The sequence below is a fragment of the Nycticebus coucang genome, chromosome 18 (assembly GCF_027406575.1).
Source record: "Nycticebus coucang isolate mNycCou1 chromosome 18, mNycCou1.pri, whole genome shotgun sequence".
Lineage (NCBI taxonomy): Eukaryota > Metazoa > Chordata > Mammalia > Primates > Lorisidae > Nycticebus > Nycticebus coucang.
This window is the reverse complement of record NC_069797.1, coordinates 74,277,144-74,291,225: the sequence shown is the minus strand read 5'-3', so window position 1 is coordinate 74,291,225 and position 14,082 is coordinate 74,277,144. Positions and strand designations below refer to the sequence as shown.

Below are 14,082 nucleotides of genomic sequence, written 5' to 3'. Positions count from 1 at the left end.
CCCCAAGCCCTCCCTTCCCTACACCGTGGGCGGAGAGCCACGGCCCGGGCTGTGCGGACGCCGCCCCGACGGCCATCAGGGCGCGCCACCCTCCCTGAGCTGGCTTGAGGGATGGGCCTGGGGCGCCCCCAGCCCGGTCAGGAGGCCTGGCTCCCAGTCCCAGCTCTGTTCTGCTGGTCACTGGGTCCTCTCAGCCTCCCGCTCCCAGCCCGCACGTTGTGTCCAGAGGAAGATCCCAAACAAGCGTTGGGTCCTCTGTGCAAGCTACTTAAACCTCCTTAAAATGTGAACAACCATACCCACTAAGAGGCCAGCCCTGACCGGTCTGTGATTTGTCAGTTCCAGACAGGCTGACTTGCACGACTGTCCCCTCTAGTCCTTTGCTAGTAGTCCCTCAAGTGCCACTGGTTACCTTGGGTGTTAAAGTCTGAGCCTCTCAAGGAGTTTCCAGACCCCAAATGGCTCTATTTTTCTTTTCTTTTTTTTTTGTAGAGACAGAGTTTCACTTTATCGCCCTCGGTAGAGTGCCGTGGCGTCACACAGCTCACAGCAACCTTCAACTCCTGGGCTTAAGTGATTCTCTTGCCTCAGCCTCCCGAGTAGCTGGGACTACAGGTGCTTGCCACAACGCCCGGCTATTTTTTTGTTGCAGTTTGGCTGGGGCCGGGTTTGAACCCGTCACCCTGGGTATATGGGGCCAGCGCCCTGCTCACTGAGCCACAGGCGCCGCCCGGCTCTATTTTTCTCTAGCATCACCTGCCAGCCTTGCTGACACCTTACAGCTGCCTTCACTCCAGGCTGGCCCCTCTGCTAAGAATGCCCTTCGCCCACTCTGAGCCTGGTCTATCACCCCTCCTGAGAGTCTTCCTGACACCCCCAAACTCCAGATTAGGTTATGTGCCCCCATAGATTTTTCATGGCGTTTGCGACGTTGTTGTTTTTTTTTTTAATTTTATTATTTAATTTAATTTTTTTTTTTGCAGTGTTTGGCCGGGGCTGGGCTTGAACCCGCCACCTCTGGCATATGGGGCTGGCACCCTACTCCTTTGAACCACAGGCGCCTCCCTGCAACGTTGTTTTGAAATGAGCTGTGTAGGGGTCCCCCAGCTGTTCCTGGGCACGCTAAGTGGGCTGGACACCTGCCCCTGGCAGCATGGGCAGAGGCAACCAAGGTGGCCAGCCCCTTGTATTGTGACCCCAAGAGTGGCTGATCTCTGGCAAATCTTATCTCCAGCACCTAGCACATGCCTGGTGCACCTGCTGTGGTGTGGTCGAACCAAATGGGATTGTCATGTGGCCTCACAGCCTCCATGTTCTCATTTGAAAGCTGATTTGTGCCCTGCAGGGGCTCAGAATGATTGTGGAAGTGCTCCTTGCAAGTGTGTGAGCTACAGCCGCCACTCGGAGGCCCTACACAGTTATCCAGAGCCATTCTGCACAGGCCAGATACTCACAGAGGCCTGCTCCTGGATTAGGGAACACCATGGAAGGAGCTCTGGTTTGGGCAAAGCACTCAGGTCTGTGTGTGCCAGCACAAATGTGCTGTGGACCTGAACCACTCTGGCAGGTCCCCAGTGTACCCTGGAAAATAGGAGAATGGGGTAGGCACTCAGGGACAGCTTAAGCCAGTCTACCCCAGGGAGCTATGTCTGCTAGTGGTGTCCTTTAGAGGGCTGGGATGGGCCATATACACCCCACTGTGAATGGAGGACTGACCCAGTTTCCTAGCAAAGAAGACCTAGGTCCAGAAATGGCAATGCCCCAGACTCCACTGGGCTCAGCAGCCACTTCCTCTCCTCATTGCAAACACTTCTGAAAATGCCTAGGGGCGCTGGAGTCCAGTAGCAGCTGAGCAGTGAGATGTCCACCCCGGGGAGGGCCTGCTAACTAAGACAAGCCAGGTGATCTGATACAGGAATGTGGGTTTGTTGGAAAGAGGATCCCATGCAGCTTATGCTGCATGTCCAACTAAGTTATTGACCCCCAGAGGGTTATGAATCGTCGCACTACATGTTTTTTTTCATTGTGTTACATGTTAATTTTATAAAAATAAAATAACCCCGATGGTCTCATTCTGGAGCCTTAGGGTCAGAGTGAGGCTATGGATGGAGCCCAGGAACCTTGCACTGCTGCTCCCAACTCCCCTGCACCCATCCTGTGGCTTCCAGTAGTCATACTTATTTATTCATTAGTTCAATCACTTATGCATTTTACAAGCATTTAATGAGCTCCTATGCCAAATGCTAGGGAAACCAAAACCACTCAAACATACCACTTGCTTGCTTCACAGAGCTCACAGTTTAAACCATAGGTCTCCAAAGTGGGCTGCATATTCTTCAGGGATGTGCTAAGCTGCCATTAATATGCATCACTTCTTGGTAGAGTAGTACATATTTTTATAAATAAACAAGTTAAATAATAAATAGGTGGGACATGTGATCAAAAAAGTCCAGTGACCAGTCTGGAGAAGCAGCATTAAACATTGCGTGGAGAATCTCTGGGTCTGTTCTCTCCCCAGCGCCAGGGCATTGCCCAATAGGCCCCTTTTTGAATTATGGCTTTTCCTAATTTTCTATTTTGAGTATTTTCCAATACATAAAAAAACTGAAAGAAGAGTATGAAAATAATTTGTACTTTTACCACCTATACTCAAGACTAATGTGTTGCCATATTTGCTTTATTTATGTATTTGTTACATTTTTTTTTTGTTTGTTTTTTTCAGACAGAGTCTCACTATGTCACCCTTGGTAGAGTGCTGTGGCATCACAACTCACAGCAACCTCAAACTCTTTGACTTAAGCAATTCTCTTGCTTCAGCCTCCCGAGTAGCTGGGACTACAGGACACATTTGTGTTTTTAAAATTTGAATTTAGGTTGCAGATACCGCCAGGTGCGGTGGCTCACACCTGTAATCCTAGCACTGTGGGAGGCTGAGGAGGGAGAATTGCTTGAGCTTAGGAGTTCAAGACTTGCCCGAGCGAGAGTGAGACCCCCGACTCCTAAAAAAAGGAAAAACCCGGGCAGTCCTGTGGCTCAGTCGGTAAGGCGCCGGCCCCATATACCGAGGGTGGCGGGTTCAAACCCGGCCCCGGCTGAACTGCAACCAAAAAATAGCCGGGCATTGTGGCAGGTGCCTGTAGTCCCAGCTACTCGGGAGGCTGAGGCAAGAGAATCGCTTAAGCCCAGGAGTTGGAGGTTGCTGTGAGCTGTATGATGCCATGGCACTCTACCAAGGGCCATAAAGTGAAACTCTGTCTCTACAAAAAAAAAAAAAAAAGGAAAAACCCAGCCGGGTGCCTCAGTGAGCACCTGTAATCCCAGAGGCTTCTGGAGGCTGAGGCTGCAGGATGCCCACATCCTGAGTCTGAGGTTGCAGTGAGCTATGATGCCATTGCACTCTGCGCAGGGTATAGGCTGGCACTCTGTCTCAACAACAACAAAGGCTTGGGGCCTGTAGCTCAAGTGGCTAAGGCACCAGCCACATATACTGGAGCTAGTAATCCAGCCTGGGCCTGCCAGACAATAACAACTATAATCAAAAATAGTCAAGTAGGTGGCGCCTGTGGCTCAGTGACTAGGGCGCTGGCCCCATATGCTGAGGGTGGCGGGTTCAAACCCAACTCCGTCCAAACTGCAACAAAAAAATAGCCAGGCATTGTGGCGGGTGCCTGTAGTCCCAGCTGCTTGGGAGGCTGAGGCAAGAGAATCGCGTAAGCCCAAGAGTTAGAGGTTGCCATGAGCAGTGTGACATCATGGCACTCTACCCAAGGGCGGTACAGTGAGACTCTGTCTCTACAAAAAAAAAAAAAAAAAAAAAAATAGCCAGGTAGGCATTGTGGCAGGTGCCTGTGGTCCCAGCTACTTGGGAGGCTAAGGCAAGAGGATTGCTTAAGCCCAAGAGTTTTAGGTTGCTGTAAGCAGTGATGCCATGGCACTCTACCCAGGGCCACAGCTTGAGACTCAAAAAAAAAAAAAAAAGTTGCGGATACCATGATATTTATAAGCTTTCAGCATTCCAACACTCTAGCATATATGTCCCAAGATACATGAGGTTATGTGGGGGAATAGTCCCCCACATAAAAAAAAATTAATAATTGGCCAACTGTGGGAGGCTAAGGCGGGAGGATACCTTGAGCTCAGGAGTTTCAGACCAGCCTGAGTAAGAGCAAGGCCCCATCTCTACTAAAAAAATAGCCTGGTGTTGTGGCGGATCTCTGGGGTTCCAGCTACTTGGGAGCTGAGGCAGGAGGATCACTTAAATCCAGGAGTTTGAGGTTGCTGACACCATGGCACTCTAGCCTAGGTAACAGAGTGAGACTCTGTCTCAAAAAGAAAAAAATCAATAGTTTCTCCATTAAATAATCTGTGATTAAGTCTAAATAAAAAAAAAATTTTTTTTTTTGCTGTTTTTGGCTGGGGATGGGTTTGAACCCACCACCTCTGGTATATGGGGCCAGTACCCCACTCCTTTGAGCCATAGGCACCACCCTAAATTCAAATTTACTTAGTAGTCAAAAAAGTGTCCCTTTTTTTTTTATTTGAGTGTCTCACTTGGTCACCCTCCGTAGAGTGCTATAGAGTCATAGCTCACAGCAACCTCAAACTCTTGGGTTCAAGAGATGATCCTCTTGCCTCAGCCTCCTGAGTAACTGGGACTACAGGCGCCCGACACAATGCCTGGCTATTTTTAGAGACAGGGTCTTACTCTGGCTCAGGCTGGTCTTGAACTCGTGAGCTCAGGCAATCCTCCTGCCTTGGCCTCTCAAGTGCTGGAATTACAGGCGTGAGCCACCGCACCCAGCCCCCTTTTTAATTTTTTTTTTTTTTGTAGAGACAGAGTCTCACTTTATGGCCCTCAGTAGAGTGCCATGGCCCCACACAGCTCACAGCAACCTCCAACTCCTGGGCTTAAGCGATTCTCTTGCCTCAGCCTCCCGAGGAGCTGGGACCACAGGCGCCCGCCACAATGCCTGGCTATTTTTTGGTTGCAGTTCGGCAGGGGCCGGGTTTGAACCCGCCACCCTCGGTATATGGGGCCGGTGCTCCACCAACTGAGCCACAGGCGTTGCTCAATTTTTTTTTTTTTGAGACAGTCTCACTTTCACCCTCAGTAGAATGCCCTGACCTCATAGCTCACACCAACCTCAAACTCCTAGGCTTAAGTGATCCTCTTGCCTCAGCCTTTTTTTTTTTTTTTGCAGTTTTTGGCCAGGGCTAGATTTGATTTGAACCCACCACCTCTGGCATATGGGGCTGGCGCCCTACTCCTTTGAGCCACATGCGCTGCCCAAGCCTCAGCCTTCTGAGTAGCTGGGACTACAGGCACCCACCGCAATGCCTGGCTAGTTTTTCTATTTTTAGTAGAGGCAGGGTCTCACTTTTGCTCAGGCTGGTCTTGAACTCCTAGCTCAAGTAACCCACCCACTTCAGCCTCACAGAGTGCTGGGAGTATAGGCATGAGCCACTGTGCTCAGCCCCTTTTTAAATTTTTAAAATTATTTTAGAGACAGGGCTTCATTCTATTGGTCAGGTTGGAGTGCTGTGGCATCATCATAGCTCACTGCAACCTTGAACTTCTGGGCTCAAGTGATCTTCCAGCCTCAGCCTCCAGAATAGCTGGGACTACAGGTGTGGACCACAATGCCTGGCTTACCACAACAGTTTGCTTTTGAATTTGAGTCTGATCTATGTTCTTTATTGAATTTGATTGTTTTTTTCTTTTTATTCTAAAATAGTCTCATCACCCCCATCCCTACCTGATTTTGACCATTTATTTATTTATTTTTTAGAGACAGAGTCTCACTTTGTTGCCCTCAGTGGAGTGCCATAGCATCACAGCTCACAGCAACCTCCAGCTCTTGGGCTTAGGCAATTCTCTTGCCTCAGCCTCCGGAGTAGATGGGACTACAGGAGCCCGCCATAACTCCCAGCTATTTCTTTTTTTTTTTTTTGGTAGAGAGAGTCTCACTTTATGGCCCTTGGTAGAGTGCCGTGGTATCACACAGCTCACAGCAACCTCTAGCTCCTGGGCTTAAGCGATTCTCTTGCCTCAGCCTCCCGAGTAGCTGGGACTACAGGTGCCCGCCACAACACCCAGCTATTTTCCCAGCTATTTCTTTTGTTGCAGTTTGGCTGGGGCCGGGTTTGAACCCAACACCCTTGATATATGGGGCTGCTGCCCTACTCACTGAGCCACAGGCACTGCCTGATTTTGACCATTTAAAGAGCCTGGCCAGTTGTCTTGCAGAACACCCCACTTTTTTGGGGGGGATTCATTGAGGGCACGGAGACTTAGGTACTCTGATTGCATTTATTACATAAAAATCCTTCTTTTTTTTTTTTTTTTGGAGACAGAGTTTGACTTTGTTGCTCTCGGTAGAGTGCTGTGCCATCACAGCTCACAGCAACCTCCAGCTCTTAGGCTTAGGCGATTCTCTTGCTTCAGCCTCCTGAATACCTGGGACTACAGGCAACTGCCACAACGTCCAGCTGTTTTTGTTGTTGTTGTTGCAGTTTTGCCGGTGTTGGGTTTCAATCCGACATCCTCGGGGTATGGGGCCAGCGCCCTACTCACAGAGCCATAGGTGCCGCCCCTAAAAATCCCTCTTATAGGCTTGGCACCCATAGCTCAGTGGTTAGGGAGCCAGCCACATACACGGGGGCTGGTGGGTTCAAACCTGGCCTGGGCCTGCTAAACAACGACAACTGCAACAACAACAAAATAGCTGGGCATTGTGGTGGGCGCCTGTAATCCCAGCTACTTGGGAGGCTGAGGCAGGAGAATCACTTGAGCCCAGGAGTTGGAGGTTGCTGTGAGCCGTGATGCCCTCTACCCAAGGCGTTAGCTTGAGGCTCTGTCTCAAAAAAAAAAAAAGAAAGAAAGAAAAAAAGAATTGAGTACATTGGATTCTTGCTTCTCCATTCTTGTGATGCTTTACTAAAAAGAATGTTCTATTTCCATCCAGGTTAATACAAAAGAGGTAAGGTCTCAATCTTTTTATGGCTGAATAGTATTCCATGGTATACATATACCACAGCTTGTTAATCCATTCCTGGGTTGGTGGGCATTTAGGTTGTTTCATACACCCCACTTTGTTGACTTACCTGGTTTCTTCACTGAACTTGATCTTTTGGTCCCCTGTAATCTATGGGTTAGGTCAAAAGTTCTGATTAGGTTTAGGTTAGACATTTTGGCAAGCATGGTCAGGTAGTGCTGTTTCCCAGATGTCTCACTACTAGTGATGCTGAAATCATTTTTTTTTTTGTTTTTTGAGACAGAGTCTCACTATGTCACCCTGGGTAGAGTGCTGTAGCGTTACAGCTCACAGCAACCTCAAACTCTTGGGCTTAAGTGATTCTCTTGCCTCAGCCTCCCAAGTAGCTGGATCTATAGGCACCCACCACAATGCCCGGGTATTTTTTGGTTGTAGTTGTCATTGTTGTTTGGCAGGCCCGGGCTGGATTTGAACTCACCATTTCTGGTGTATGTGGCTGGTACCCTAGCCGCTGAGCTATAAGCACCGAGCCTCAAATCATTTTGTTAAGGAAGTTATTACTGTCTCTTCAATGAAAAAGTTCTCTTCAATGAAAAATTTTTCACTTTGTGATTAAAAGGTAATCTAGAGGAAGGTGGTGACACTTTTGTCAGCCTGTCCATTGCTCCACAAGCTTTTACTGAATGGCTTTAGCATCCATTGTTGACCTGGGCCTGAATCAATTACAGATAGTCTCTTACTTAAAATTTGTTTGACTTATGATTTTCACTCTATGATGGGGGTTTATTGAGCTGTAACTTCATCTTAAGTTGAGGAGCATTTGGACTTATGATGGTTTAACTTTTTTTTGAGTTTCCTTTGGGTTGATCAGGGTACACGTATTAAATACATTTTCCACTTAATAGTTTTGACATACAATGGGTTTCTCAGGTTGTAACTCTAGTTAAGGAGAAAACAGTGGTTTTCTGTTTCTTTTTTTATTTTTAATTTCAGTGTGCTTGTTCATTCTTCTTTGTTTGAAGTACTCCTTTTTTGTTGATTTTCTTCTTTCTCCTGCGGTGCTGGCTGTTTTTGATGTTGTTAGTAGAGACGGGGTCTTACTCTGGCTCACTGCTGTTACATACAGGTCTCAAACCTCTGAGCTCAGGCAATCCACCCGCCTCGGCCTCCCACAGCGCTGGGACTACAGGTGTGAGCCACCACACCCGGTCTGTTTCTTTTTTTTTGCAGTTTTTGGCCAGGGCTGGGTTTGAACCTACCTCCTCCAGTATATGGGGCCAGTGCCCTACTCCTTTGAGCCACAGGCGCCACCCTGTTTCTACCTTTCTTTCTACATTTAATGGAAGATGTCTTTCTGATTAAAAAAAACAGGTTCTCTTAATTGACAGGATGTTCCACTAAAAACACAGGGTACATGCTTCTTTTCTTTAAAACTTTTGAGTTATAGAAACTTTAATTACTATTATTACAAAGCAACCCAAAAGATCTTTTGTGTATTATGTATTTATTTTGAGACAGTCTCACTCTGTTGCCCATGCTAAAGTGCAGTGGTGTCAGCCTCACTCACAGCAACCTCAAACTCCTGGGCTCACATGATCCTCCTAGGCTGTTATTGAACTTCTGGTCTCAAGCGATTCTCCCACCTCAGTCTCCCAAAGTGCTGGATCTATCTTTAACCTCTGGAGGACTTCCATACTGTTTCCCATATTGGCTGCACAATTTCACAATCCCATCAGCAGTGCACAATGGTTCATTCTTTTCTCTTAATTATCAATTACAAAGTAAGAAGTTGATATATTCAACTCTGATGGTGCCAAGTACATTTTTTCCCCCAAGTGTCACTTATGGATGAAAGGGTTTTTATTTACTCAACAGTTTACTACCCATTGCAACCATTCTTTTTTTCTTTTTTGTAGACAGAGTCTCACTTTATGGCCCTCGGTAGAGTGTTGTGGCATCACACAACTCACAGCAACCTCCAACTCCTGGGCTTAAGCGATTCTCTTACCTCAGTCTCCCGAGCAGCTGGGACTACAGGTGCCTGCCACAACGCCCGGCTATTTCCCTGTTGCAGTTTGGCCGGGGCTGGGTCCGAACCCGCCACCCTCGGCATATGGGGCTGGCGCCCTACTCACTGAGCCACAGGCGCTGCCCTCAACCATTCTTTTCTTAATGTTGATATTTAACCAAATTTGGTCAGTGGGAGATCCCTTCAAACCAGTGTATTTGACCTTGTGAAACACTTCTGTTAATTTCCCTTTCTGGAACAAACTTACTTAGATTTTCCATTTCTCAGAGGAGCCTTGGCCCAGTTCTTTTTAGTGGGGAATGTTTCTAGAGGCCTGAATCTGGGTGCTACCTGTGCCCATTGCTACTGGGTGCTGTGCTTCTAGACCCTTTCAATGGACAGAGGAAGGAAATGTGTTTTTTTCCTTAAATCATGAGTTCATATTGATATTTCCATTTCAAATTTAACATTGGGGTATTCCTTAATTTGATTTTATTTTTGTATCTCTTGTGTATTGTTTTGTATTTCCTCCTTTTCTTACACAAAAGGAGTGTTATCATCATATGCAGTGTTCTGTACCTTGACTTTTCATTTAATCTCTTGAAGATCACTCCAAATCTGTCCATGGAGACTTCCCCTTATTCTTTTTTATAGCTCAATAGCCATTTAAAATTTTATTATAGAATTTTCCAAAAATTCGAAACATTAGAGAGAATAATGAACCCTCCTGCAGCCATCACTCAGGATTGCCACCATTTGGCCAATCCACAACACTTTCGAATCTGGCCACACAAGGTTTGAGCCATGCACTGACAAGGGAGCATGGTCGGATGGGAACTTTCAGTACTGGGACCATAAGAGCAGGGACCTCACTACTGGAAGACAAGCACGTTCTCCTTTCCTCCATGCCTCTATCTCCCAACCATCTGAGTATGCACCTCACACCAGGCACCTGGGCACACAGCATCCATGGCCTTACTGTTGCTCACAAGGACTTAGAGACACTAGAGGTCTCAGCCCACCACTGTGTGGGCAGAGGTTACAGGTGCTGAAAGCAGAGAAAGGAGCAACTAGGTACCCTGGGGGTTGGGAAGGAATTTTGAACACCTGAGCTGCATCTTCAGGGTATTACATGTACAAAGGTGGGACCTGGATGAATCCTGACATCATCACCCAAGACTAGAACTCTAGGAGAGGGAGATGTGTGGGTAGATCAGAGTAGAGGATGTGGAGAGCATTCAGTTTTTTTTTTTGTTGTTGGAGTTTGGCCAGGGCCGGGTTTGAACCCACCACCCTTGGTATATGGGGCCGGCACCCTACTCACTGAGCCACAAGCACTGCCCAAGAGTGTTCAGTTTGGACAGACTAAGCTCTCCTGGTGAGCAGACACAACTTTGGTCCCCAGTGCCTGGGACATCCAATCTCAACAATTGTTGACACACGGTGGCCCATCCTCAGTGGGGCTCAGGTGGGCAGGCACTGTTTTATAGAGTAAATGAAAGTGGCCAGTTTCTCAGGCCTGTAATTCCAGCACTTTAGAAGACGAAGGTGGGAGGATGGCTTGAGGCCAGGAGTTCAAGACCAGCCTGGTAACACTGTAAGACCCAATCTCTATACCCTTCATTCCCCTGGAAAACAAAACCCAGGTAAAGTTCAGAGAGATTAAAGACCCTGACTGAACTCACAAGGCTTAAGTAGAACAGCACTTGCAGCCTGGGCTGCCCTGTGTTGACTCCCTGGGAACCTCACTATTGGGGACCAGAGCATGGTGAAGGGCAGAGGGGAAAGACCTGCCCACACTGTGCACTGCCCACCAAAGAGCCCCAGATAGGGTGAAGGCCTTGAGTTTGCTTCTCTCCTTGGTCCAATACAAGAACACTGGCCAACAACAAACACTTGTAGAGTACTTTACAGTTTATGAAGCTTTTGCATGAGTCATCTTCATTGTTTCCTCACAACCACTTAAGGAAGCTTTATCTCTGTGATATGACGGAGAAGGAAAACAGACTTACAGGGCCCAAGGCCAAACAACTTGTTTTAGACTGGGTCTCCAGACATGGGGGCCCACTGTACATTTGCTATTCTTTCCACTGAGCCACACTGTCTCCCACAGAACTTCTGTGGTGCCCGTGGCTAATGAGAGGCCCTTCCAGGGACTGCAGGGCAGGAAGCCTTTTCAGAGGCCACTTGGGGATGAGCAGCAGCAGCAGCCCCTCTCACCAGAGTTGCAGAATCCCACCTCCTCCTGAAGTGCCTGGTGTATGTAAGGAGGAGCCAGGCAGGTGGACTCAAATTTTTACTTTGAGGACCTCAAGGGCAGAATTCATTATAAACATCAGGTCACACAACAGTACCAGGCACAACTTCAGGACCCATCTAAGCTTCACCTGCTCCACAGAAGCAACACAGCTCTTCACAGCCTGGCTTCCTTCGCTGACACTCAGCCCTTCCAGGGAAATGGAGAGGAGGGCTGCCAAAGACCAAGAAAGGTGAAAGGTCCCCTCTGGCCTTTTAGGCTGGTGGTGGCTGGGAAACCTGTTTTGGCCTTAGGAGGAGGCAGTGGCTGCTGGTGCTGCCTAGGGGCTGCTGTGGGGGCCAGATAACACACAGAGGAAGGGTGGGGTGGCAGGCGCCCTCCCAGGAGCAGGGCTTTCCCGTAAACAATAAGCGGCCCAACAGCGGAGGTGATTCATCCCTCACTGCTCTGCTCCTGCTGACCATGCTCACGGGCACTTAGGGGCTGGGGCAGCCTTGGCCAGACACAGATGCCTCCCCCTCCCTGTGCAAGTCTGGATCTCACTCCGGCCCTCTTAGTAACTGGCTCAACTTAAAAAAGCCTGGGTGTGTCTAAGAAGTGGTCTGGTGTAGGGGGTGTCAAGTGCACCCAAGGGAGCAGAGGCCCCTGCTTTTGCTGAGAACTGGCTGGGTTTTGGGATTGGGGCAGCAGATGGAGAAACATGGGGTCTCACTCCTCCCTGGGATCCCACCTGCCTCTGCAAGAGGTGCACACTGAGAATGACATGGTGACCTCACCGGCCACCCCTCTGAGCAGCACCCCAGGCTTCTGTCACCCCACTGGCAGTAATCCCAACGGAGAAGATGGAGGGAGTGACATTTGAGCTTTTGAATTTGCCTGAAAACAGATGGTAAGAGGCCAGTGCTCCTGAGACGCCAGGGTTGAGAACATGGCTCTTTTAATAGGGCAAAAGACTCTGTGAGTGGTGCATGGATGCTGCCCACAGGGCCCTCCTGTGCTGCAATGCTGCATGGTAGCTCCTCTCAGGTGGCATCTGGGGAGCAGGTCTCAGTTCTAAAATATACAAAGTGGTACCTCCCAGTGGGCAGGGTCACTGGGCCACACAGTCCTTTCAAGTCCCAGGGCAGCTCCTCATGTCACTGCTTGGCCTTCTTCACAATTGTGCCCACGGCAGAGATGACAGTGGTCTTGGAGCCACTGGCACTGGTGGTAACTGTGACAACAGCTGGCAAGGTGGCTGTGGTGGTGAGGATGGTGGGCTGGGCTATCGTTGTCACTGGGATGGCTGAGTCCCACTTGCTCTTTCTCTTTTGGGCATCTGGAGATAAAGTGAGAAAGAAGTCAGGGTCACGGCTAATTCAATCCCTGCAGGCTGCTGGTGAGCCCTGGCCCATAAGGCCCAAAGGCCCAAAGGCCCAAGGCGCACCCAGAGAACTGGGTCCCACCCCAGGCTCCCATGTGGTTCTTAAAGTCTTAGGTCAGGAAAGAGCAAGACCAGGCCTCGGCCCAGAGCAATGTGGTATCTTGTCTCCTAAACAAGCCAGGGACACCCCTTGTTCCATCTGTGGTGTGGGGGGAAGCAGAGCCTCGAGGAGCTGGGACTAGCCGCTTTCTACCTGCAACAGCTGTGCTGGCGGTAGTGGTAGTGGTGGCTGTGGCGTTGGTTGTGGTGCCTTTCTTGGTGCCCGTCACAAACTCAATCTGGAAGGCGAGAGGGAGGAGAGTCAGACCTGGGCAAAGCTGTGCATCCACATCCTTTTGCCATCATCTGGTCCCAGGGGACAGGAGTTTGGGTTTGGCACTGTACAAAGGAGCCATTAAAAATCAACTGTGCTCTGACGTCTGGGGGGGGAAAAGTATCTAATAAGAGCCCGAAGGGGCTTTTAACCACTCAAAGAAAAGCTTTCCAAACAGCACTGGGTCCCTCCCAGCATCACCTGGTCTCTGCACACACCCAGTACCCCCTGCCCACAGCCCACCTCACATGCCCAGAACCGTTTGGCCAGACCCCTCCTCCTCACATCCAGGAGGAGGCAGTGCCCGCCCCACAGGGTAAGGATAGCTCCGGTCCCCAGGCGCTGCAGACACGTCCCTGCAACAAGCCTGGGGTTTGGAAGGGAGATTCAATCAAGGGTTAAGAATGAGAAACCCCGATTATTGCTTTCACCAGCTCCCACCTTCCTGGCCCACCAAGCCGGCACCTGTGAGAAGGCTGCCAGCACATGTACACTCCGAAGCCCCTCTGCCTGGGGTGAGAAGGGTAGTCTGGAGGCCATAGCTACTCAAGGAGGGTCAGGCCCAACCAGAGTTGGGGGAGCCAGTGTCCTAGTGCCTAGTGCTCTCCCTTGTTCGGAGACTGTGGTCACAAAGGCACACTATCCAGAGATAATGTTTGGTCTCACAGCCAAACTGATGCTACCTAAAGGGTCTAGACCATGCTGCTCAGGAAGATGTAGCCCTCAGGGTCCTAAAATGAGGAGTGACTCAGCCACTGGACATAGGACCTATAGGGTAGCACCCAGGCAGGTTGCTGAGGTAAGATATGAAAGCCAAAAAATTCATAAGATTGGAGCAAGCTGGGGCCCAGCACTCTCAGAAGGAAAACACCTCAGTCCTGTCAGGCCAGGGAGGGCATTGATGACCCACTCAAAAGATACAAAGCCATGGGCTCTGCAGTGACAAGAGAGTGGAGGGTATAATGTGGCAAACCACAAGATGCCAAGAATGAAGCAGAGGCAAGAGGCCACAGGCCCAGCACCCTGTTCAGTGCAGGAGGCCCAGCGGAGGCCATGCAGGGCATCACTGGGTCATGAAGTGGGGCC

At 49.4% G+C, this 14,082-nt stretch overlaps 1 protein-coding gene across 1 annotated transcript in view; it reads right to left on the bottom strand.

Annotated features, from left to right (window-relative positions):
* Positions 1-12,183: 12,183 nt before the first annotated feature.
* Positions 12,184-14,082, bottom strand: part of SAP30BP (SAP30 binding protein) — a 43,482-nt gene continuing 41,583 nt past the window's right edge. The window contains exons 10-11 of the mRNA XM_053569572.1: positions 12,877-12,961; positions 12,184-12,578 (exon numbers count right to left, since the gene is read on the bottom strand). Coding sequence (XP_053425547.1) covers positions 12,397-12,578; positions 12,877-12,961 — 267 coding nt within the window. The 3' untranslated portion in view covers positions 12,184-12,396. The remainder of the gene's footprint in view (positions 12,579-12,876; positions 12,962-14,082) is intronic.